The sequence below is a fragment of the Trichechus manatus genome, unplaced genomic scaffold (genome assembly GCF_000243295.1).
Source record: "Trichechus manatus latirostris isolate Lorelei unplaced genomic scaffold, TriManLat1.0 scaffold00234, whole genome shotgun sequence".
NCBI classification, from domain to species: domain Eukaryota; kingdom Metazoa; phylum Chordata; class Mammalia; order Sirenia; family Trichechidae; genus Trichechus; species Trichechus manatus.
The window spans coordinates 702,481-726,717 of NW_004444170.1; the positions used below are offsets into that span (position 1 = coordinate 702,481).

At 36.5% G+C, this 24,237-nt stretch overlaps 1 protein-coding gene across 1 annotated transcript in view; it reads right to left on the reverse strand.

Annotated features, from left to right (window-relative positions):
* Nucleotides 1–24,237, reverse strand: part of LOC101344436 (CUB and sushi domain-containing protein 1-like) — a 1,691,327-nt gene that overhangs the window by 394,707 nt on the left and 1,272,383 nt on the right. The window contains exons 18-20 of the mRNA XM_023743077.1: nucleotides 18,068–18,184; nucleotides 16,024–16,239; nucleotides 12,567–12,755 (exon numbers count right to left, since the gene is read on the reverse strand). Of these exons, the coding sequence (XP_023598845.1) occupies nucleotides 12,567–12,755; nucleotides 16,024–16,239; nucleotides 18,068–18,184 (522 nt within the window). The remainder of the gene's footprint in view (nucleotides 1–12,566; nucleotides 12,756–16,023; nucleotides 16,240–18,067; nucleotides 18,185–24,237) is intronic.

Here is a 24,237-nt window from a genome sequence, read left to right on the forward strand (position 1 = left end):
TACCAAGATAGCTTCATGAGATCCTGTATTAACTAAATAATTGGGCATTTACTATCTGTCAAGCACAATGCTTTTTAAAAAATTCAAAAAGAATAAGTATTAGGTCGAATAATTATCAAGTTGGAAGCTAAAAATCAGTAAGCTATTACATATGTAGATGAGGAGAGAGAAGGAATACAGAGTGCTTTGAGTGGATGCTTAAGATATTCTGTAATTTTTGCATATATATTCTGTATGCTGTTATCATAGTGTTCATTCTCTCTGACACTGCCTCTTTCCCTTTATTTGGCAACTAACAAAATCAGCTACACCACTAGCCCGATTCCCTAACCTAGTTGCCAGAGGAAATTGCTAGCTGATCATGAATAGCTCAGAATGATTTGTGCACATTGGATCCCATAATGTTTCCATGCAGAAGGCTGTGGGAGGAAAACTGAGGAGGCAAATACCTAAGAAGTTTGTGTCATCTGTCCCCTACCTCTCCTTAAGGAAAGACACAAAGGCTGCTACAAGGGGAAAGTCCTGAGAGAGAATACAGAATCTGTGACCCAACAGAATGCCAATGAATTTTATAATAGTAATAATAATAAAAGTGTTTCTATGAAGACAATATTTTCCATGGAGAGAAAGGTAAGTGATGTGTCTTTTGTGCTGGCATCCACACTCAGGCCCACGCATTGGTGAGACAGGGCAGCGCCAGGACCTCCTGTGACTGAATTTATAGGGACGGGTCGGTAGTTCTGCAGCCCTTTCCTTTTGTTATGCTTTGCAAGGGATGTAACTTCCAAACATGGGCCAGATATGATGCAACCCTTCAAAACCGAGTCAGAGCTCTGGCTTCGTCTAACTGACCACTTCTCCTCTACCCAACCATTGCAATTGGGTTAGGAGAAGTGCAGAGAGCCTAGGAACTAGTGGAACAAGGGGCTTGTCCATACCGATACCATACTGAAAACAAGAGAGTGGCTTCTGGTGTGAAGAGAAACATAGAAAGGTGGATTAGGAGAGGAAATTTCTTAGGTTAATACTTTACTCATTTTCAGCCAATACTTGTGTGGCCAGCATTTACATTCATACAAAATAATTATGTTCATTTTGTAGTTTCTCTTACAAATGATGTACAAACACATCTGTTTTCTTTCCTCATCTCTCCCCTCTACCTTTTCTTCCCCCCTGCTCTTTAATTCCATAAACCAAATAACTTCTGCCCTGTGGGGTAAAACAGTGAAACAGATTTTTTTTTTTTAAATGCACTCAAATGTAGCCACTCTAAAACACTTTTGGTGAAATTATCACCTCTCTATACGCAGCTGATCCTTAGGCGGTGGGTGCTTCATGAAGGCAAGGGCTGTGTTTATTTTGTTCAGTGCTATATTCCCACTGTCTGGAACAGTGCCTGCTCCAAAAGGGACACTTAACAAATATGTCTGAGTAAGCAAATAAGGAAATCAGGAGATATGTCATTTAAATCAACTTTAAAATGATTATAAAAGAGGAAAAAAATTCCCAGGCTCTGGAAGGTCATAAAATTAAAAGAAAATAGAAAAAGATAAGAGGACTTGAAAATGCTTTTTAGCAACGAAATGAGACTAGAGTTTGTTGTTCTTTCTTTTAAGATACAAAAGATAAGGAATCATGGACACCCAAAGCTCTTAGTAACAGATTCTTCTTAATAATGCAACACAGTTATTATGGGGCCTATGTATCGGGATAGAATTAATTCTTTATTTTTCTTTGTTTCTTTGGTTGATACATTAAATAGAAAGGATACTTTCTCTAGTGAGAGCAATTTGGATTTTGGTATCGATGTGGCCCCAACAAGAGAAGTTAAAATATTTAAGGACTTTTGCAAACGTGGCCAACATCTTTCAAGTTAATGGCTCATGTTTCAGAGCAAAAGGAGATCACAAACAAATGGCGAGCTACTGACATACTCTGAATGATCTCTCTGTGATGACAAGTGAGGGAAAAGACTAGACTTACACCCAAAACAATACAAAAAGACGTGTAAAGTCACAAGGCAGAGAAAAATGCTATCACTTCTGTTTTGACAGCACAACTATCAGGATCACATGTCTTCCTAGCGGATCTGCCTCAGTTACTCGGGGCTGAAAGATGGGTGGTAACAGAGTTGGTATCTTCAGGCAGAGCGTTTCTAAAGATACAATCAGCCTTTAACAAGAAGAGTCTTGCAGCTCCTGCCTCCCTAAATGACTACAGAGTCACACGTGGCTCTGCTCGTCTTATATGTACCCGTCTCCAGGAAAAAACACAGCAAAGAGGGTGACCTGCAGAGAGGTTAGAACATTGGTCTAAATTGTTGAACTAAAAGCAGAAGCCATCCTGGAGAGAGGTGTATGATACATAAGGGCTTTTCACTCTGAGAACTTGTTGTGGGAACTGATATTTGGGGTGCCATAAACAGAAAAGATTGTAGACTTATTTAGACGGAGGCCATAAGCCCTCTTCAAGGAAGAGAGGCACCCAGACAAGCAAGCCTTATTAGGAATTCTGCATTCACCAACGCCAAGGCTATTTTCACATGTGCCAGATGCAGAGAAGCTATACTTGAGCCCGTCAGAAGTTCTGTTGGAATGTGTTACATAGGCTTGGATCTTAAACAAGAGAAGCCCATACCTGAGCCACACTCTTTAAATTGTTGTAGATTTATTTGTAACTATGTTTTGTTTTTTTTAAGGATGATCAGCACCTTAACTTTTACCCGTCTAATCTAGACTTTAAAAATTTTGAAGTGTTTTGTAGGCATTATCTTGTTTGTTTTGCAAGAATTTTGTAAAGAAAGAAGACACCGATGTTCCCATCTCCCATAAAGGAAATGGGTTCACAGAGGTTACAGAACTGAGCGTTGAACCAGGCCTTCTAATATCAGTGCAGTTCTCCTTATACTTGAGAAATCTAATCACTCTCAGAAATTTAAGACTGGAGAAAATGGTTTTCTGTCTTAAATTCAACCAGCAATTTAGGTAAGTAATGTTCTTGAGGAATGGTAATTATTCATAAGCCTTGCTGAATACTTTCACTTTTTTTTTTCTTTTTTGAAGAAACAGAGTGTTTTTTAACATAAAATCCAAAATAAATGAAAAGAAAATTAAAATGACAAATGGTTCCCCTTAGGCTGCTCCTTGGAAGGAATTGTGGATGAGTGTGCAAATTTGTTAAAGGTGTTGGCTTAAAAAATAAATAAATAAATAAAAAGAAACATTGAATTCTGACAGGCAGAACAAGCAAACTTTTCACAAATCAAGAATTTTCATTTAAAATTGAATTATTACAATGATAAATGAAGGAAGATCCTTCTAAACTCAGATTTAGGTCCTTTTACTTACATAAGTTTGAAAAACAATTGTGATAAAAGATGCAATAAATGCTTGTGGCAAATAGATATTTTTTAGTCTGAGGAAAACTTCCAAAGGAATCTTCTTCTACATAAACTGAAGTGTTTTTTTTTTTTTTGTCGTTGTTGTTTTTTACCATATATTTGATTATTTAAATTACATTACACATTGTGTACATTAGATGTTGACTGTAAGGTACAGGCAATCTTGATCAATAATCCTTGGTGTGGAGTAAGTGGTGAGAGAAATAAATGATGGTATTGAGCTTACGGCCACCATGTGATCATCAGGAGATGCTGTAGGTTTTCTTTTTTGATGAAACGAGGTCAAGAGGATAGAGAGATGGTTGCAGGAGATAAATGGTAATTAATTGATGATGTGTTAAGTCCACACATCCTGACCACAAAGTGTAGAACTACAGCATTGTCCTTCTCTGGTAATGACGAAAATTGCCTAAGAGAGGTCATACTGTGTCTTCAGGGAGGCATTACATAATAAAAGCGAAGTCTGGCTAAACCAGCTCCCATCAACTCCGTCTGTGAACCCCACCACTGCAATCTCAGCGAAGCACATGCTTTCTCCTCCCCAAAGGTAGGAGGATGTCATATGGCTGCGTATCTTCTGGAAGATCCATGCATTTTAGGAGAGCAGGTTTTGTTTTTTTGTTTTTTTTCCTAGTTATGGTTGGATCAACCTTTCCTTAGCCTTCACATCATTGTGGTTTTTTTTTTTTTTTTTTTTTCTTTTCTCCCCCTCGACAAACTTGCCACAGAGTGAATGTTTCCAGCCTCAATAGGAGTATTATTTTTTAAAGGTATGTTTTACACATCATGATAAGAATGATGCAGAAACTATCGTAATGGTAGTATGTGTCACCTACTTTTATCAGCTCTTTATATACATTAACTCATTAATCCTCCCAGCAGGTTTATGAGATCTAGGATAAATAAACAACATTTTACAGATGGGGAAACCAAGAAGAGTTTAAAAGCTAAATGACTTCCCTAAGGTCAGACAATGGGGCAGATTAACTATTGATTGAATATAAATTGTAAGGACTAGGGATAACATTGTGCCCTTTTTTGTATCTTGAATGCTGGATACACTTTATAATTAAGAGGAAGACCCTGAACTAGAAGGATTGACACAGTGGTTGCAACAATGGGCTCAAGCATAACAACAGTAGTGAGGACGGCTCTGGTGGGCAGTGTTTCTTTGCTATACATTGGGTTGCTATGAGTTGGAACCAACTCAACGGCACCTAACAACAACAACAACACACTTTATAATTAATCATTCATATTTTTTCATAACAATAACAAAACTATCATAATAAGAGTAGACTGTTTTAGAAGAGAGTATGCTTTTAAGGATCGTTATTTACAATAAGAGGCCAATTAACGAGAGAGTATATTTGCTTTCACATTCCTATTTAGGACGCTAACCATGTAATTATTTTTTATAATACACCAAAAAGGAGGAGCTAGAAAAAGGAATTTTGTGTTTGGATTGATGGGGAAAAAAATTAAAACTAAGGTTATAATTTTACATATCATTTTATCAGGATTTGGATTCTGGGGTTATTAAAAAACAAGTAGATATATAGTGAGTGGTGCTAATTAAGTGTAAGTATACACTATATAGAAATAATAAATATGGGAAATTAGTTGATCAGTTGTAACTGATAATCTTCTGAGGAAAGGCAATGTTCTTGCTTTAACTTTCAGAAAGTAGAAGCAATTAAACAACCCTTTAAGTCTTCCTACATTTCATTTTACACTACCTACCTTTAAAATAAAATCATGTATTGTATAGTAGTTAAGAGCTCCAACTGTTAACCAAACAGTCGGTAGTTCAAATCCATCAGGCACTCCTTGGAAACCCTTTGGGACAGTTCTAGTTTGTCCTATAGGGTCTCTATGAGCCAGAATCAACTCGACGGCAACGGGTTTGGTCTTTGAGTTTATTAGAATGTGAACAACTATTTCTCATAACCTGAATCTCACTTAAATTTTCTAAGTAAATATTCAATAGATATTGATAACCAGACCTAAACATAGTCCTTGAATAAAACATGGTGGATGCCTTTAGATGTGGAAGCCCAGAATGTCATTATTTTAGAGTAGTATGGTACACCACAGGGAAGACAGCCTTTCATATGACTTCTATACTCCAATGGTTTGCAATTTACCAAAGAGTGAACAAAGCTGATATTTTTTAAAAAATCTATTTTAGTACAATATTTTATTTAATAAATACACATAATATGCATCATCACTAAGTACTATTACTTATATTTGTATTACTTTATAGTCTTCAGAGACTTGCATGCATATCATCACACAATTACATCTTTTTCATTTTAAATCATGATTTTTACATCTTTTCTCAATTTTAAACAGTTGTGTTTGCATCAAAAATTATCTCAGCGAACACACTTGTCATTGTTTTTTCTGATTTATGTAAAAATCAATAAAAGATGATATTTTAAAAACGGAAAATTATTAGCTGTTATATCTTGAGGACCTAAGTGACTCATTATTCCATGTGGCACCAAATGGCAAACCAAAGGCATGGAGAGAAAGTCAGCTGGGGAAGCAGTGACAGGACACATAGACAAGGTTTCAGGGGCAGAAACAAGTAAGACGTTTATATGGCTTTACTGAAATGTCTACAACAGAGGGTCATTTGAGAGAACAATAAATCTGGCTTCAAACATAGATTGAGCCAAATTAAAGGGAGTGCTGTGGGCTTCGTTGCATCATGGTGGGAGATCATTGGACTAGTTTGGAGCAGCAAAGCGCCATGAGGAAGGGCTGTTTGGAAAAAACAAAATGCCCAAGAAAATAAGTCTTAAACCTTCTTAAAAAAAAAAAAAGTATAGAATACTGTTATGATGAATTTGTAAAGAAAATTCTAGAATTTCTAAGACTAGAAGAACACCCTTGAAGATTCATATAAATAATAGTAGAATAAATAAAGTAGCCCTGGTGGGTGATGGTTAAGCACTCGGCTGCTAACTGAAAGGTGTATGGTTGGAATCCATCCACTCCATAGGAGAAAAGACCTGAGGATCTTTTCCCCAAAAGATTACAGCCTAGGAAACTCTGTGGGGCAGTTCTACTTTGTCACATAGGGTCCCTATGAGTCGAAATTGACTCAGTGGAATACAACAACAATAGAACAAATAAATGGTAGTTAACACACTGCCTTGTTGTTGTTAGGTGCCGTCGAGTTGGTTCAGACTTACAGCGACCTTATGTACAACATAATAAAACACTGCCTGGTCCTGCATCACCTCACAGTCGTTGCTGTTTGAGCCAATTGTTGCAGGCCGTCTGTCAATCCATCTTGTTACATAGAGCCTATGTGCCAAGTGTTTTTTAATAAATTTAATGTCATTTAATAAGCATAACAACTCTATGATGCTTACATCAATACTAAACTTAATTTACAGATGAGGACTCTAGGCCTAGAGAGGTTAATTAACTTGCTCAAAGTCACACAGGTGGGGAGTGGCAAAGCTAGGATTTGAACCCAGGGCAGTCTGGTTCCAGAATGTATAATAACTACATTGTATTTGTTAATATAAAATATTGATAAATATTTATGTTTATAGATAGCAATTAACCCAAAGAAATGAAGAGAAACACATGGCTCCAAAAGAGTAGGAAACCGAAGCTGTTGTGGGAAATATACCTCCTGAATGTTTTAAGCTGACATTTCACAAAATGTTAATTTATGAAACAGGAATGCTTTTTTGAGGCATGTCATGACGTAAATTTGTTTTCCAATTAAATCTACTGATGTACACAAATGGAAACAAAACAATTCTCAGCTGAAGGATGTGAAATGGCTCAGAGAGTATGACCGATGCACTAAAGCCTGGGATTGTATCCCGCAGAAAAAATTCAAGAAAAGATGACACTACATTTAAGCAGAAGATGCTCAGAAAATTACAAACCTTTAAGCGAACAAGATTTCAACAAAAATTTGAACTTGATTTGAAACTTTCACTGTAAATCTTCATTACTAGAACAATTAAATGTTTTAAGTTCTTTCAATAGTTCATTTAATATTACTCTAAGATAAACAGATATACTTTTCGTTAGCATGAATCATACGCACTTTTATAAAGAACCTGCTGAAATTGGAATCAAAATTGAACTGTCATTTAATGTTCTATATTGGAACTAACTAAAATTAAAATTGAATAATAGAAGGACTTCAATTGATGTTTTAGATAATTTTTCTGTACAAAGGCATCTTACCTGTAAAATTAATTATATAATCTGTTAGAATTAATAAATATTTAATATTTAGAAGTATCTTTATATTGGAGATATTAATTTATGATTTATTTGATTATAAAATTCTACTTGAAAATATATAACCTGCCTATTTAATATACAAAACTGGGTTCAAATTCCATGTATTTCTCCACCTAAATACTACTGGGGCTGTGCAATGGCTCACATTTCACTGAGAAGTTTTTTAATGTTATGACTGGAAGTAAAAGCGTATGGTTGTAGTTAACAAAATTTGCAGAAATTTTTCTGGGACTTCTAAGAACCTTGTGACATTGGCAATCTGATTAATCTTCATTAAGTTACATATGAATATGCTTTGGAGGTTTTTATTTGAAAATCACAGAAATAAAAAAAAACAGCTTTACTAATACAGGGAGACAAAAAAAATCTACATTCTTTCAACTATAAACCAAGTTTATTGTTGTCAGAAGTCTATTTTATTTAAAATATGAAATCTTGAATTTACTCACTAAAATTTGAGCCACATAAAGTGTTATTCCTAATTTTTTAATCCATTTATTTTCATAGAAGTTTTTACTTCTTTAATTTAATTTCTGTCTTTACTTCTTTAATGTTTATTATTGGATCAATCTTTATGATTTTACAAAGAAAAAAGTTCTAGGTTTTAATTTTTGTTCTAAATTTCAAAACCAGAATTAAAGAAAGAAATAGAAATCATATGTTGATTGTCATAGAAAAAATGTTTAACTAGAGTTAGGTAAAAGATTTAAAGCTAAATTTAGTTTGTCAAAATACAGGCAGAATGTTTTATTATGTCTCTCTGAAATATTTGTGACTCATTAAACAGTTGAGAGTAGCAATATTAATTTTTTTTCTTCCTTTATTCTATCCAAGGACTTCATACTTTGTCCAATAAATAGTTAATGCAGTTATTCAATAAGAAGATAACTCTCCTTCATTCATTTTAATTTCATTCTTTTACCAAATATGTATTTAGTACTTATTCTGAAGTAGATATGCAGGCGCATAATACTCTGCCCGAGAAAAATGTGCATTCAAATAATTGCAATGGGATGTAATAGATGCAGTTTTAGACATGAGAATTGTAGTGAATGCTGTTACTATCTCCATCATATCTACGCTCTAACTTTGTCTCTGCTTTATCACCCAATTAACACATTTTCCCTTTACAAAAGTCACTTTTCCTTATTATTCAACAGTTGTACGGTTTGACTTATAAATGTCCTAATCCAGTCTGAATACCCCACTGTCCTGGTCACAATGACTGATCAGTAACAGGCATGGGATTGTATTTGGGCCAATCAGGAAATCCAAGAATTTGCACAGAAGCAATCTTGGAGTAACTTACTTCTACTGGGCAGTGTGACAGTGAGATTGTCAAACTGAAGGATGATGATATGAGAGCTCGTTGATACAGCCAAGCGGGTAGCGTTCCACCACGTGCCCGTGGAGCCTGAGGATAAAGCCAGCACTGAGGTTGTCCAAACACACACATGGTGAGAAGTCAGGTCCTGGGTGAAGAGGTGGCTCTTGAATCAAACTTCACATAAACGTTTCCCTATGGACCGTTCCATCACATCACTAACACATTTTCATTTTTACTTACACTCGTGTGGGCAACTGTGTGTTTTACTTGCAAATAAAGAAAAACAATCTCAACTTGAACGTGCGTGATGCGAAATACAGAGAAGCAGTACAAGGGAGAGCGTCAGCATTTCTAGTGGAGCTGAGCATTACAGAGTGTACAGTGATGTTATTTTCATCATCTTAAATAAATAACTGGTAAAAATGGCCCTAAAATGAATAAATGCATGGATTATTTTTCTTTCACTTATAAATGAACTGATAAAGAGAAAAACTAGTTTTTTAGCTCAGATGTTCACTAGAAAGTCTCTTGAAGATCAGATGCTTATTAGGGAAAAGTAAAATAGGATGCTTATAATTCTGCAGATATTGTTCCAGTGATATCCTTGATATTTTGGATGGATTTACAACTTTTGGCTGTGTATCCATCATTCTTATTTTTATGATTTCAAAGGAAAGAACATAGACACAAACCACTACTGAATCAAATCTTCAAGATTAGGAGAGAAGCTTCCGAGGGAAATAATCTTTATTTATTTGACAAACATTTATTAAACAAGGCAGAGAGCCAGATCTCAGGGATAAGATAGCCCCCAAGGCAAAGGAACTGTCAGTCTAATGGGGAGACAAATGAATGAAGACAATTTTAACAGAGTGACAGTTGCTATCATGGGAGGTCACTCTCCAGCTAGTTAGCTGGTAAGTAGGTACAGAAAAGGTAACATCCGTGGTGGGTCTCAAAAGATACGAGTTAGCCTGAAAGAAAAGTGGGTGTGGGCATGGGTGAACCTTCCTAAAGAAGAGACCAGCAGGTAGAAAGACATAAGCTAAAGAATGGCATTATATAGACCTCAGAAGACTTTATTTTGTCTGAACATGAGTAAATGGGTGAGAACTGAGCAAAATGTTGGAGTGTCTGGCAGAGGCAAATGAACACAGAACCCTGTATGCCATGATAAATAGGCAAGGGAGGATTTGTTCTGCATATTAGGAAGTATTTAACAGGCTCTATTAGAAGGAGGGAATGATGAGCTTTTCATTTTATAGAGGGTCTGGCAGCCGTCGCACCATTGATCGACAAGGTCCATACTGGAGTCAGGGACGGTCATCTGGAGGTAAATGACCAGAGGCTGCTCAGGGCAGGAGTGGGAGGGATGGAGAAGAGGAGCCTGATGTGAGAGCTACGCAGGTGGCCCAAGTCCTCACAACTAGTAACTGATCAGATGCAGAGAGTGAGCGAATGGGAGAAAGTAAGGATAACTCCCAGATGTGCTGCATGGATCAACTGGTGAATTTTAATGCCATTAATAACATATTTATTTAAAGGTATATTGTGGCTGGAAGGAAAATCAGGAAACCGAAGGCAAAATACAAAAAAGGGCAAATCCAAGACCTTCTCTGTGTGCTTTCACAGGAGAGTGTAGTGGTTAAATACCTGAATTTCACACTCTCTAGGTTTGAATCTTACCAGCCCTGTGATCTTGGGCAAAGTTCTTAATTTCTTTGTATTTTAATATTTCCTTTTTAAAATGGAATTGACAACAGTACTGCTCACTTCATACATAAATCATCGGGATTAAATGAGTTAATGCATGTAGAGTTCAGAGCAGTGCCTGGCCGAAAGAAGTGTTCAAAACAATGTTAACAATTATTTCCATTCTAGTTGCTTATTGTTTCTTATTTTAGACAACAATGTAAAAGCCTGCAAACCTGAATAGCAGTGAAATATACTGAATCTAAATATTATGGAATATTAGTAAATGAAACGTTATAATCCATTTACTATGTACTATTGCATATCTTAGAATGTTTTGATTTCATTGAGTTGAATTTCTTCCAAATCTTTAACTATCTTGGTCAGGAGATTTTAACCTGGAGAATGGATTCTAGGCAACTCAGGAAAACTCCGAAAATTATCTGCAAAATATAGCACTTTTTTTTTCTTAAGACAATATTCAACACTTGCATCCAATTCGCAAAAACATTCATGACCAAACTGAACATACAGACATAGGTGTTGGCAAGGTTTAATGATAATTTAATTCATATTGTTTTAAAAAATTCATAATAAAATGCTAATTAACTGATTATGTATGACTCATTAAAACACAAAAAGACAGTATTATCTTTTATATCATACAATAATTATAAATACTGCCAATAATTAAAGAGATTATGTGTCATCATAGAAATAATCTGGTTATACTAAATTAATATTTTATTATCTTATATGGGTAATAAACTCTTATTTTTCAACCTTCCCAATCCCTCTCTACTTTGTCAATTGGTAACATCAGCGTGAAAAGTATTTATAGATTCCTCATGGACTCAGAAGATTCAAAATTAAGGGTTAATCTCTAATGCCCATTCCTTTCTTTTCTTTGCTATTATAGCAATTTTCTGTAACTTTGAAGAACAGACTGTAATGCCCATAAAACACTGATCAACATGGCTCAATGTCAGGTACTAGACACTGTGTCTGAAGTGAATGACCTGACACGCTGGATAAACTGCCCCCTCCAAAAATAAAACAAAACCCATTGCCATCGAGTCGATTCCGACGCATAGCAACCCTATAGGACAGAGTAGAACTGCCCCATAGGGTTTCCTGCGAGTGGCTGGTGGAATCGCCAACCTTTTGGTTAGCAGCTAAGCTCTTTAACCACTGTACTACTAGGGCCCCTTGATAAAAAGTACCATCTCATTGAACCAGCACCCTAATACCAGCATGGCAGCATAGTACCTCGTTACAAAGTACCTACATAAAAACCTCTATTATTTGTTGGAATTATCTCTTGAATTCATCAAGAACACTGAGAAAAAACTAAGCTCAAATTTATATAATGTCCACTTCGAAGGATTATGTAATAATCATTCAATCAAAGAATTAAACTGAAAAGAAAAAAAAAACAAAAACTAATATTATAAATGGTCACTATCAACATACTGGGAGAATCTTACTGCTTTTAATCAACACAATTGTCAGAAGTTGTGCTACTGTGCCTGTCTCCTAGCTATTTTTTTCCTCTTTTGTGCCAAAGTATTTTAGTTATGATATATATATATTTCTTCATAAATATGCTTGACACATGTTTTAGTTTTACTCTTCTTTAATCAGAAAATTTTAGAGCTGAAAGGGATTTATTGTATACATGAGATAACCAAAACTCACACTGGTTAAGCAATTTTCCCAACTGGTTAGCAGAGTTGAACCTGGGTCCAGCCCCCCAGCTGCCTCCTACCCTACTTCCTTTCAAGCCTCCACACTGCTTCCTGATGTGTGCCCTGCCCTCTCCCCATTGGATGAATGAAATGAAAGCATGTGACCACCTACCCACACACCTTGGCAGAGGTGCACTCCACACACGACGGCCCCCACCCAGGCAGATAAGCTTGGTTGCACCTTCTAGGCGATATCCTGGGAAGCAGGAGAAAGTCAGAGAGTCTCCAACTCCAAAATGAAAACCGATCCTTCGGCTGAAGGCAGGGACACCAGGATCATCACACGGCTCTAAGTCATATTCTGAGGCATGAAGAGACAGAGTAAATTTGCGGGAATACTCAACAATTATTTAGCAAGAGTAAAAGAAAGTGCTATTATTAAAAAGTCAACCAATATATTTTTTTCTTGAAACACTGTTGTAACTGTTATGTAGATTCTTTTTATTTGTAGTACGAGTTCTCTTTTGCTATATAGCAGGAAATTATAGTATTTTTTAAATAGACATGTCAGAATGTAAGAGATAAAAATAGTAACTTCCATTTCAAAACTGTCACTTTAAGTGTATGAAATTATTCCATTTGTATTTCTAATTGCTAAAGCCAGTTCTTGTACTCTTCTGAAAGGTGCTTTTTGATAACTAATACATGGAGCATGGAGCCCTGGTGGCACAGTGGTTAAGAGCTCAGCTGCTAACCAAAAAGTCGGTGGTTTGAATCCATCAGCCACTCTGTTGGAGCCCTATGGGGCAGTTCTACTTTGTCTTATAGGGTTGCTATGAGTCAGAATCAACTGATGGCAATGGGTTTGGGTTTTTTTGGTTTACATGGAGCACAAAATAAAAGCAACATCAAAAGGTTACACTGATAGAAAGCTGATCATAGCCAGTATCACCTCTAAAATATACCAGGGTATGGAACCACGATTTTTCCCCTGCCTACTTTCAATCTATAAGCTATGCTCTATAACAATGAAATAGAAAAAAAAATCTGTAAATTATTACAAATCTCAGGAAGAAAATGTTAAATCTAGTAAATATACGTATATATATGTATATATATATATATATACATATAATATATATATATATATAATGCCTGACTTTTTGCTGTATTTTGGGATTCAATATCCAAAATACCACTACTAATGACAATATTTTGTATTTGACTTATATTTTACAGTCAATTCATTCAAACTTCAATTTTACAGAGGTAAAATTGCAATCTGATTGTTATTCATCTCTCAGGCCATTATTAAGTCCATGTTTTCATCAGCAGGGAACTTGGAGTTCTTTTCTGTCACATAATGCAGCCTGTCATTCTTGCCTCCCTACTCTGCTAGAGGAAGCACTTGTGGTTAGAAATGGCCAATGGTTAAAAAAAAAAAAAAAGAAAAAGATCATTCAAGACCTACACAGGTGGGAAACATGTGACTCTAACTGCGATCCCAGTTCTCAGGAAAAGCCCCCTCTGCCCTCCCTCAGAAAATGTTTTTCTACCCTGTGCCCAGGTCGTTACCAAGCCTGCTATTTTTTTGTAATCTTGTTCAGCCTAAACCCAAGGGGGACCTAACTGCCCTTAAAACTTATAATTAGAATAAACTAATGTTACAAAGTTATGGCTCTTCTGTATCAAAAACCTTTTTGCCTCCTTAAGCATTACATATAATCATCCTAGAACTTTTTATTTTATATTTCAACAGAATCCTCCGTCCTAATGCTAAAGTAACTCAATTGTAGCGTGGACTACAGATGTCTAGATGCCAGACAATGTCTGGTTTCCGTGGTCATCCGGCATCCTGTCACCTAGAGGCGCTCCTGCAAAAGATGTCAACACCTGCCAGGACCGTCAACAGAGGCACCGCCACCTACAGCTTTGTAAATGTTAAAAAAAAAAGTTAACCAATCAAACTTTTTAGCTGTAATCTGCTGCTTGAGGGTTTCTTTCTTTATAAATCTTCGTATTACTGTAGCCCTCCAGAGCACAGTGTTGCATTTCTCCCAGCACCACGTCTCCCTGTTTTACAGAACGTGGTTTGCGGAACACTTTCTTTGCCATAATAAAACTGCTTGTTTTTAAACCTAAACAGATACGTGGTGTTTCCACAGCAAAAGTACACACAATGGAATATTACTCTGCCAACAAGAGGAATGAAGTCTTAACAGACGCCACAACATGGACGAACCTTGAAGACATTGCTAAGTGAAGTAAGTCAATTACAAAAAGTATTGTAGAATCTTAGCAGTATGAAAGACTTAGAATAAACAAATGTATAAAGACCAGTGTTCAACAGTGCTTGCCACGGGCATGAAGGGAGGAGAAAGAGGAGAATCTTTGTTTAGCTAGCATTGAGTTTCCATTTATGGGGATGGAAAATGCGGATGCTGGTAATGGATGTTAGTGATGGTTGCACAACATGATTGATACAATCGGTTTAATTTAAATATACAAGCAAAAACTGTTGAATTGGCAAATATTCCGTTACATATATTTTTATAATAATAATAATAAAACTATGGAGCACAATTCTACTCTGACACACATGGGGTCACCATGAGTTGGAATCAATTTCAAGGCAACTAGCAAAACTGGTAATGTATAACACACAGGAATAGTGCTGCAAGTGATGTGAAGGTGGCCCGAACAGAATCCCTCCTGTCAAAGGTTACATATTTAGTAGAGGAGGTAAGACAAGCACTCAAATATGATAACAAAGAATCTCATACATTTCAGGAAGTTAATAAGGATCTTACATGAGTTTAAAAGTAGAAGGAGTCATATGTGATTATGGAACTCTGGGACCACCTTTTAAAAATTATACTAGATCTGGGTTATGAAAAATGTGGTGAAAAAATACTCTTTTTCAAAGCATCATATAGACCGGCTCAAGTGAATATAATTGTTTAAACCCATTAGTAACAGTAGAGAAGTGATCTCCATTCTGTGGACAGAGAGTGTATCAGAGATATAGCGAAGGTCCCACAAATGAGCGTCATATGCTCATTGAACATTGTTTGCGTACTTGTACCTCATACATGTATGACCAGTTTTTAAATATATGTAATTGTTCTCTCATCTGTAAAATGGCAATATTAATATGTATGCTTAACCAGTGCACCGCCCAGGGTCCTTATGTAAATCATAAAAACCAAAAAACCGAAACTGTTGTCGTCAAGTCGATTCCAACTCATAGCAACCCTATAGGACAGAGCAGAACTGCTCCATACAGTTTCCAAAGAGAGCCTGGTAGATTCGAACTGCTGACCGTTTGGTCAGCAGCCATAGCTCTTAATCATTACGCCACCAGTAATGTAGATCATAGAGTTATTAAAATTAATCTAATCCATACAGATAGTAAATATTATCTATGTATTATAATTCATAATGCAAATAATACTTAATTTCCTAGCCTTAATCAGCTAATAATTTCCTAAATTTTTCCAGCTATGCATACCATTAGTTGGCATTTTACCTATAATCACACACACACACACACACACACACATACACACACACAGAGTAATGGCACTTTTATTGCCAGAGGAGAGAAACAGCACAGGAAGTCAACAGACCTGAAAATGTGATGTTGAAGCCTTCATACGAAATTGAAAAGTCTGATATGAACCGAAGCTGGGCAGTGAAATTTCCAAAGAGACCTGCCTTAATAGTATGGGGCAATACAGAACCAGTGAGTCTGGCGACAGGCTCTGTAAAACTTCCATCCTCCGTGATCAGTAAATAGTCATGGGAACTCTCGAGGTGAAAAGTGTGAAAGATCATCTGAACTCCTGAGAGAGATTTAAAAAAAAACACTACTTTCAGTTACTTTTAAGGACCTTTTATATTCCATTGTCCATTATTACAGGCTGCATGAAGATACTGAGTAACCTACTTTGAGTTATTCTACTGAATAAACATATTTCAAAAATACACTAGAAAAATCATTTAAATGTTTATGTCAGACACACATCAAACTAGAGTGAATTCAACTGGATTGTTATTACCTAATCCCATCGCATTACAGAGTGTATTTAAACGAAGGTTTAGCCTCTTCTGTTATTACCCTGTAACCACTTTCTGTGTGTGGGCTAGGTGCAATTATCAGCTACCCAGGTGGCAATATTTTGCTGAGAAATAGCAAACCTTTCTCTCTCCTCCTCTCTCTTTCCCACCCTTCCCATACCCAGCATGACACAACAATACCAACATTATCTCTGGAAGAGTTTATATTTATTTCACACTTTCTTTGGTCTCATTCTTTTAAATTATAGTTAACAGGTGCGAAAAAATAATTTATTCTGGGTTATAGACATCCAAGTGTTGAGTTGGTTTTTTATCTAAATATGAAAACCAAACTTTGAAGTTGGAGAGGAAAATAGAGAATGGGTAGAAAGAAGGTGGCTTTAGAAAGGAAAGAAGGAAGAGAGGAAAGAGCAGAAATAAATAAATATTTACATACTTGTAAGAACTACAACCTGGCAGAACTTTTACAGTGAACGGTATCAATGAATAGTCACTATTCACCGCGGGGTACCATCGGGACAATGGGCAGATAGCTTTCCCATTTACACTAAACAAGTGTCCTATAGAAAATATTGGCTTGGAGGTCTAGTACATAAACTTATATTGAGGTAAAACTTCCTTGAAATCAAGATTTTATTTATTCTGTGTATACTCGACATGCATATTCTCATATTAACTATACACACAAAGTATTATTTCTGAATTCCTGTACTGAAAATGAATAAACTTCACTGTGAATAGACACTATTTAATGACAGTCTTCATTTTTATGTTTACAAAGCATGAGTTACTCATCATGATATTACAGCTTTATTCTTCGTTTCCGTCAGGACTCTGTTCTTCTTTACTATGTATTCATGCTAGCAGAGTGTAATACAGTGAATATAATGAACTATGTCAATTTAATCTCCAATTGAGTCCAGAATTGTACGGAAAGACAAAATCTACACAATATCTATGTGATCAAAATACAAAATTGACTTCTTAAAAATTACAAAGTTGTCATAGAAAACCCAGGATACTGTCTTAAATGCAGTGTTTTACGAGCTACATTTCTTTCACAAATGCAAATTTCTGAAGTACTCAATATATTTATATGTAAAATGAAGATAATAATGTCCACTTTATAAAACATCCTTGGGATATGTGAAGATAAATGATACATTATGTGTGACAATACTGGGTAAACTTAACCATAAAATAAATTTTAAAATATTATTCAGGATTTCTCTAGAAATTAGAAGTTTAACCTATTTCTTCTTTTCCTTTTTATTTAATAATATTCATTTTTTCAGCCTATGCCTCTATTCTTTAACATTATACCTAATTTTTAATCTTACTTGCAGACATTTGAGTTATCTGATATTACATAGCAAAACAGGGAAGCTTCTTTTGCCATGCACCAGTAATTTAAAGGCATTTTTTCTTGTCAAATGTTAAAAAAAAAATCAAAATTAGCTGCTGATATATATATGAATATATATATATAATGACTCTAGTTTTACAGTGTCAGAGATTAACACTTTTTTTATGCCAATATGCTTTTATCCTGTTTATTAGTTTGTATATTTGAAATCCATATCGTATTCTTACCCTTTCCATGAGACACTTCGACGGTCCACGTACAGTTTAGGGAGTTTGGATAGAAATCTGGAAATCCAGGAGAAAGGACTGTTCCACTCTTCCCATGTATGTAGCCTCCACACAGGGCTTAAAACAACAAGGCAAGATTACTGTACTACCAAAGTTTCATAATAATTGCTGGAATAAACTAATTTTAAAATGACATTTGCACGAGGACTAAAAAAGTTCTAATGTCATACGCATGAAAATCAAAACAAAAGCAATACTCTGTTTTGCTTGCAATTATGATATGCCGGGTAATATATGGGTACCTTAAACAGTAGAAAACCTAGGAAAATAACACAGAGTAAGGCACAGCATGTAACCTAGAATGTGAGTTAACACACACACACACACACACACACACACACACACAGAGCTGCAGGAAAGATGCAGATTTGCATTTGCTAGGAATGTTCGTCTTGAACTTAAATCCCCGGCATCAAAATAGGATGATTCCAAAACTGCCTAAGAAACTCATTTTTGAAGAAAGAAAAATAAAGTTATAATCGTGTCAAGAAGAAAGTAGTGACGTTCAGGGTATCAACATAAAATTTAAGTGCTCAGACTCTGACACCATAAGGTTAGGAGTCAAACCCTGGCTCTGCTATTTTCGAGCTTTGTGATACAGGTGAGTTACTTGCCTTCCCTCTTTTATGGTTTTCTTATCATTAAAAGGGACAGAGTGATAATTTCCATTTCGTAGGGTAGGGATTTAAAATAATTGCCATTGCAAAATACAATTCGCAGGGTCTGAGCCTTGGTGGCGCAGTGTTGAGTGCTGGGCTGCTAACTGAAAGGTTGGCAGTTCGAACCCACCAGCCACTCCAAGAGAGAAACATGTGTGACAGTCTGCTTCAGTAAAAATTACAGCCTTGAAAGCTCAATGGGGCAGTTCTACTCTGTCCTACAGGGTTACTGTGAGTCAGAATCAACTCTACAGCACACATCAACAGCAATATATGCTAAGGAGACCCTGGGTGATGAGAACAGTTAAGATGCCCATCTGCTAACCCAAGGGTAGAGGTTCAAGTCCACCTAGAGGCACCTGGGAAGAAAAGCTCGATAATCTACTTCTAAAACATCAGCCATTGAAAACCCTATTGAGCACAGTTTTACTTTAACACACATGGGGTTGCTGTGAATTGGAATGGCGTTGACAGCAACTGGTTTCTAACACATACTAAATATTTAAGAACATATTATCTGTTATTAAAACATACACAATCTTTAAGATAACAAAATGTAATAATTTGAATAAACTTTATATGCCCCAACTTTGCAAGCATCAAGGGGAGACTATTCACATGTCCTTGCCTATGTTTTTTCCTTTCTTTCCTATTTTAAAACCTATAAAGCTTTAGTGTGAATGAAAGAATTGAACTGAAAATGAATAAAAGATGATTTAATCAAACTAGGAGACAGGAAAGATGAATTTAGTTCTGGTTCTGCAAACACACAGCCCTGTGCCTCAATATCATCCGGGTCTGGCTAATCTCATTAGTCATTTCCACATTGGATTGGGACAGCACAGGCTCTAGACCCAGAAAGCCCTGGTTCTTACTCCAGCTCCTCCACTTCCGGTTGTTGTTGAGTCAGCTCTGACTCATAGCGACCCTATGTGCAACAGAACAGAAGGTTGTCCAGTCCTGGTCATACTCAAAATCGTTGCTATGTTTGAGCCCATTGTTGCATCGACTGCGTCAATCCATCTCTTTGAGGGTCTTCCTCTTTTTCGCTGACCCTCTGCTTTACCAGTGACTACTTACTCCAGTGACTTGTCCCTCCTGATAACTTGCTCAGAGTGAGATGAAGTTTTGCCATCCTCACTTCTAAGGAGCATTCTGGCTATACTTCTTCCAAGACAGATACGTTCATTCTTCTGGCAGTCCATAATATATTACAAATTCTTTGTCAACACCATAATTCAAGACATCAATTCTTCTTTAGTCTTCTTTATTCATTCATTGTCCAGCTTTCACATGGATATGAGGCAACTGAAAATACCATGGCTTGGGTCAGGCGCACCTTAGTCTTCAAGGTGCCATCTTTGCTTTTTAACACTTTAAAGAGGTCTTTTGCAGCAGATTGGGCCAATGCAATGCATTGTTTTAATTTCTTGACTGCTGCTTCCATGGGCATTGATTGTAGATCCAATTAAAATGAAATCCTTTACAAAGTCAATATTTTCTCCATTTATCCTGATGTTGTTTATTGGTCCAGTTGTGAAGATTTTTGTTTTCTTTATGTTGAGGTGTAATCCATACTGAAGGCTGTGATCTTTGATCTTCATCAGTAAGTGCTTCGAGTACTCTTCAATTTCAGCAAGCAAGGTTGTGTCATCTGCATATCGCAGGTTGTTAATGAGTCTTCCTCCATACCTGATGCCCCATTCTTCTTCATATAGTCCAACTTCTGAGATTATTTGCTCAGCATACAGATTGAATAGGTATGGTGGAAGGATACAACCCTGATGCACACCTTTCCTGACTTTATACCATGCAGTATCCCCTTGTTCTGTCTGAACAACTGCCTCTTGATCTATGTACAGGTTCCTCATGAGCATAATTATTCTGGAATTCCCATTCTTAGCAATGTTGTCCATAATTTGTTATGATCTACACAGTCGAATACCTTTGCATAGTCAATAAAACACAGTAAACATCTCTCTGGGTATTCCCTGCTTTCAGCAAAGATCCCTTTCACATTAGCACCACTTCCTAGTTGATGTTCTTTAACAAGTTTCTCTACTCCTCTGTGTTCTGACATCTTTATATGTAAAACGGAGCCCTGGTGGCACAGTGGTTAAGCGTTTGGATGCTTTTTTTATTTACTCAGGTGCTGTACCTAAAACATTTTTGTTGGACAGTTAATTCCTTCCCTCCTTCTGGCTTCTATCATTCATTATTCAACCTGAACTAAATTTGCCAAAATCACCAGTCACCACCAGTGTTGCCAAATCCAATACGAAGCTATTTTTCAATCTTCTATTTACTTGACTTCTTAACATCACTTCAAGCTGTTTACAACTTTGGTAGCGCAGTGGTTAAGCATTCGGCTGCTAACCAGAAGGTCAGCAGTTTGAATCCACCAGTCGCTCCTTGGAAACCCTAGGGGCATTTCTACCCTGTCCTATAGGGTCACTATGAGTTGGAATGGACTCGACGGCAATTTTTTTTTTTTAATACGTAAAATGGGAGCAATAAGAATAGCTAATTCAGAAGTTCCTATGAGAATGAAATAAGTTAATACATATGAAGAGCTTAGAACACTGTCTGAAATACACACAAAAAGCAATCAGTGTTATGTTTTATTATTTTACAGGATTTATTTTCTCTCTCTTTTGACATATTCTCATTCATTGTTTTTGTTGTGTGTTGTCAAGTTGATTTTGACTCATAGAGACCCCATGTGAGATAGTAGGACTGCCCTGTCGGGTTTTCTAGACTACAAACTTCATAGAAGCAGATGGCTGGGTCTTTTCTCCTGCAGAGATGCTGGTGGGTGCAAACCAGCTATGTTTGGCTTAGCAGCCCAGCACTTAACCATTGCACTACTAGCTCATTCTTTACATATACATATTTACCCTTCCTTTTGAACTAGGTAAGGTTAACTGTCATTGATAACTAATATCCAATATAACTTTTTTCCTATTAATATGCACATTCTGAGTTATGTTTCCTAAAAGCTCTCTCCACAAATAATATTTGCAGATGAATTTGCTAATTCATAAGAGATTTGATATACAGCAATTCCTCATCATGCTCACTATACTAATGCATTTTAAGGGAACAGATAATCTTTTAAAATATGTAAACCAAATGCAAAGAGCTCTAGAAAAATCAGCAAAACAAAAATTATTTTTAATGAATTCTAGAATATTTTAATAATTTCATATAAGACTTCTGTAACTTAGAGTTACATTAACTCTGAGAAGATATCACTTTACATCCACGCGGGTAGCTATGATAAAACCCGAAAACAACAACAACAACACACGGGAAATGACTGGTATTGTCAAGGTTGTGGACAAAGAGGGACGCTCACTCCCTGCTGGTGGGATTGTAAAATGGTAGTCACTGTGGAGAACATTTTAGTGGTTCCTCAAAAAGTTAAACATAAAACTACCATATGATCCAGCAATCCCATTCCTTAGATATATACCCAAAATAACTGAAAGCAGCAATACAAATAGCTACTTGTATTTCAGCGTTCTTTGCAATACTATTCACAATAACTAAAAGGTGGAAATAGCCTAAATAAATATCAACAGATAAATGAGTAAACAAAACTTGATTCATACATACAATGGGATACTACTCAGTCATAAAGAGAAATGAATTCCTGATAAATGCTACAACACAGATAGACCTCGAAAACATTATGCTGAGTGAAATAAACCAGTAACTCAAGGACAAATACTGCATGATCCCACGATTAAAAATACGCAAGTGTGTAGAGACCAAAGTTTTTTTAGCGGTTACCAAAGGCAGGAATGAGGGAGGGGACAGGAAGACTCAATGCTTACAGGACCCTGACCTGTTCAGAGTGATGGAAACATTTGGGAACAGAAAAGGATAACGGTTGAACAGCCTGATGGACGTAATTAACATCACTGAATTGTACATGTGAAGATTGTTGAAATGGCAAATGTTTTGTTACATATATATTTACCACCATCACAACAGAAAAGTGACATGTGAATAAAGACTTGAAGAAGATGAATGAATCTTCTGGATATTTGGGGGAAGAACTTGGGCAGAAAGAAAACAGTAAAGACAAAGGCACAAAGACAGAGTGTACCTGCTCTAATGGAAGAACAGAAAGGAAGTCAGAGTGGCTGGGATGGTGAGAAATGAAGGCAAGAGTAATGGGGGCTTGGTTCAAAGAGTCTACAGACAGTCAGATCCTGTGTGGCCCTTGCCAGCCATCATAAGAATCTTGGCATTTCTCTGGGTGAGATTAAAGACTACTTATACATTCTGTTGTTGTTGTTAGTTATGAAGTCAATTCTGACTCTTGGTGAACTCATGCGTGCACAGTAGAACTGCTCCATAGGGTTTGCAAGGCTGTATGACCTTTTGGAAGCAGACTGCCAGGCCTGTCTTCCGAGGTGCCTCTGGATGGGTTTGAACCACCATACTTTTGGCTAATAGTCAAGCTGTTAACCATTTGTACCTCTCAGGGACTATTGAAGGATTTCAGCTAGAAAATAACATGCTCTTATATTTTAACCTGATCACTAGTCTACTTTGTGATAATAGATTGGGGGTCACATGGGTAAAGAGGAAGTTTATTCGTGAGACCGTGCTAGAACATCAGCAGTTGAAGTGGTGAGAAGTAGCTACATTCTGAAGGTAGAGCCAGTAGGATTTTCTGATTAATTATGAGAACTGTGATGGAATGGGAGGAGCCAGACATGACTGTGAGGTTTTTAGCCTGACTGTGAAGCAAGATTTTGGTAGAAGCAGGTTTTGAGAAGAAAATCAGGAGTTCATTTTCAGATATATGAAGTTTGATACCTACTAGACATCTACGGAGCCCTGGTGGTGCAGTGGTTATGAGCTCAGCTGCTAACCGGAAGGTTAGCAGTTTGAATCCATCAGCTGTTCCTTGGAAACCCTATTGGATAGTTCTACCCTGTCCTATAGGAATCGACTTGACTGCAGCTGTTTTTTTTTGTTTGTTTGTTTTAGACAACCATGGAAGGAGCCCTGGTTGCACAGTAGTTAAGCACTCGGCTGCTAACAGAGGTTGGTGGTTCGAACCCACTAGCTGCTCCATGAGAGAAAGATTTGGCAGTCTGCTTCCATAAAGACTTACAGCCTTGAAAACCCTATGGGGCAGTTCTATGCTGTCCTATAGGGTTGCTATGAGTCGGAATTGACTTGAGAGCAAAGGATTTGGTTTTTTTGGGTTTAGCTATCCATATCAGTTTTTTTCTTTTCTTTTCCTTTCTGAGACTTTTTAAAGGTTTAACTATCCTATTTATGTATCATTTATTGAAATAAAATCCCACATGGTTTAAGAGATCACTGAAGATTACAAAGGACAATGAAAACAATTTTAATGGTTAAATCAAAAGAGTCAACCATGTCTGACTAAAATTCCCTTATCAAGCTCTAAAATCTCCTAAAGTT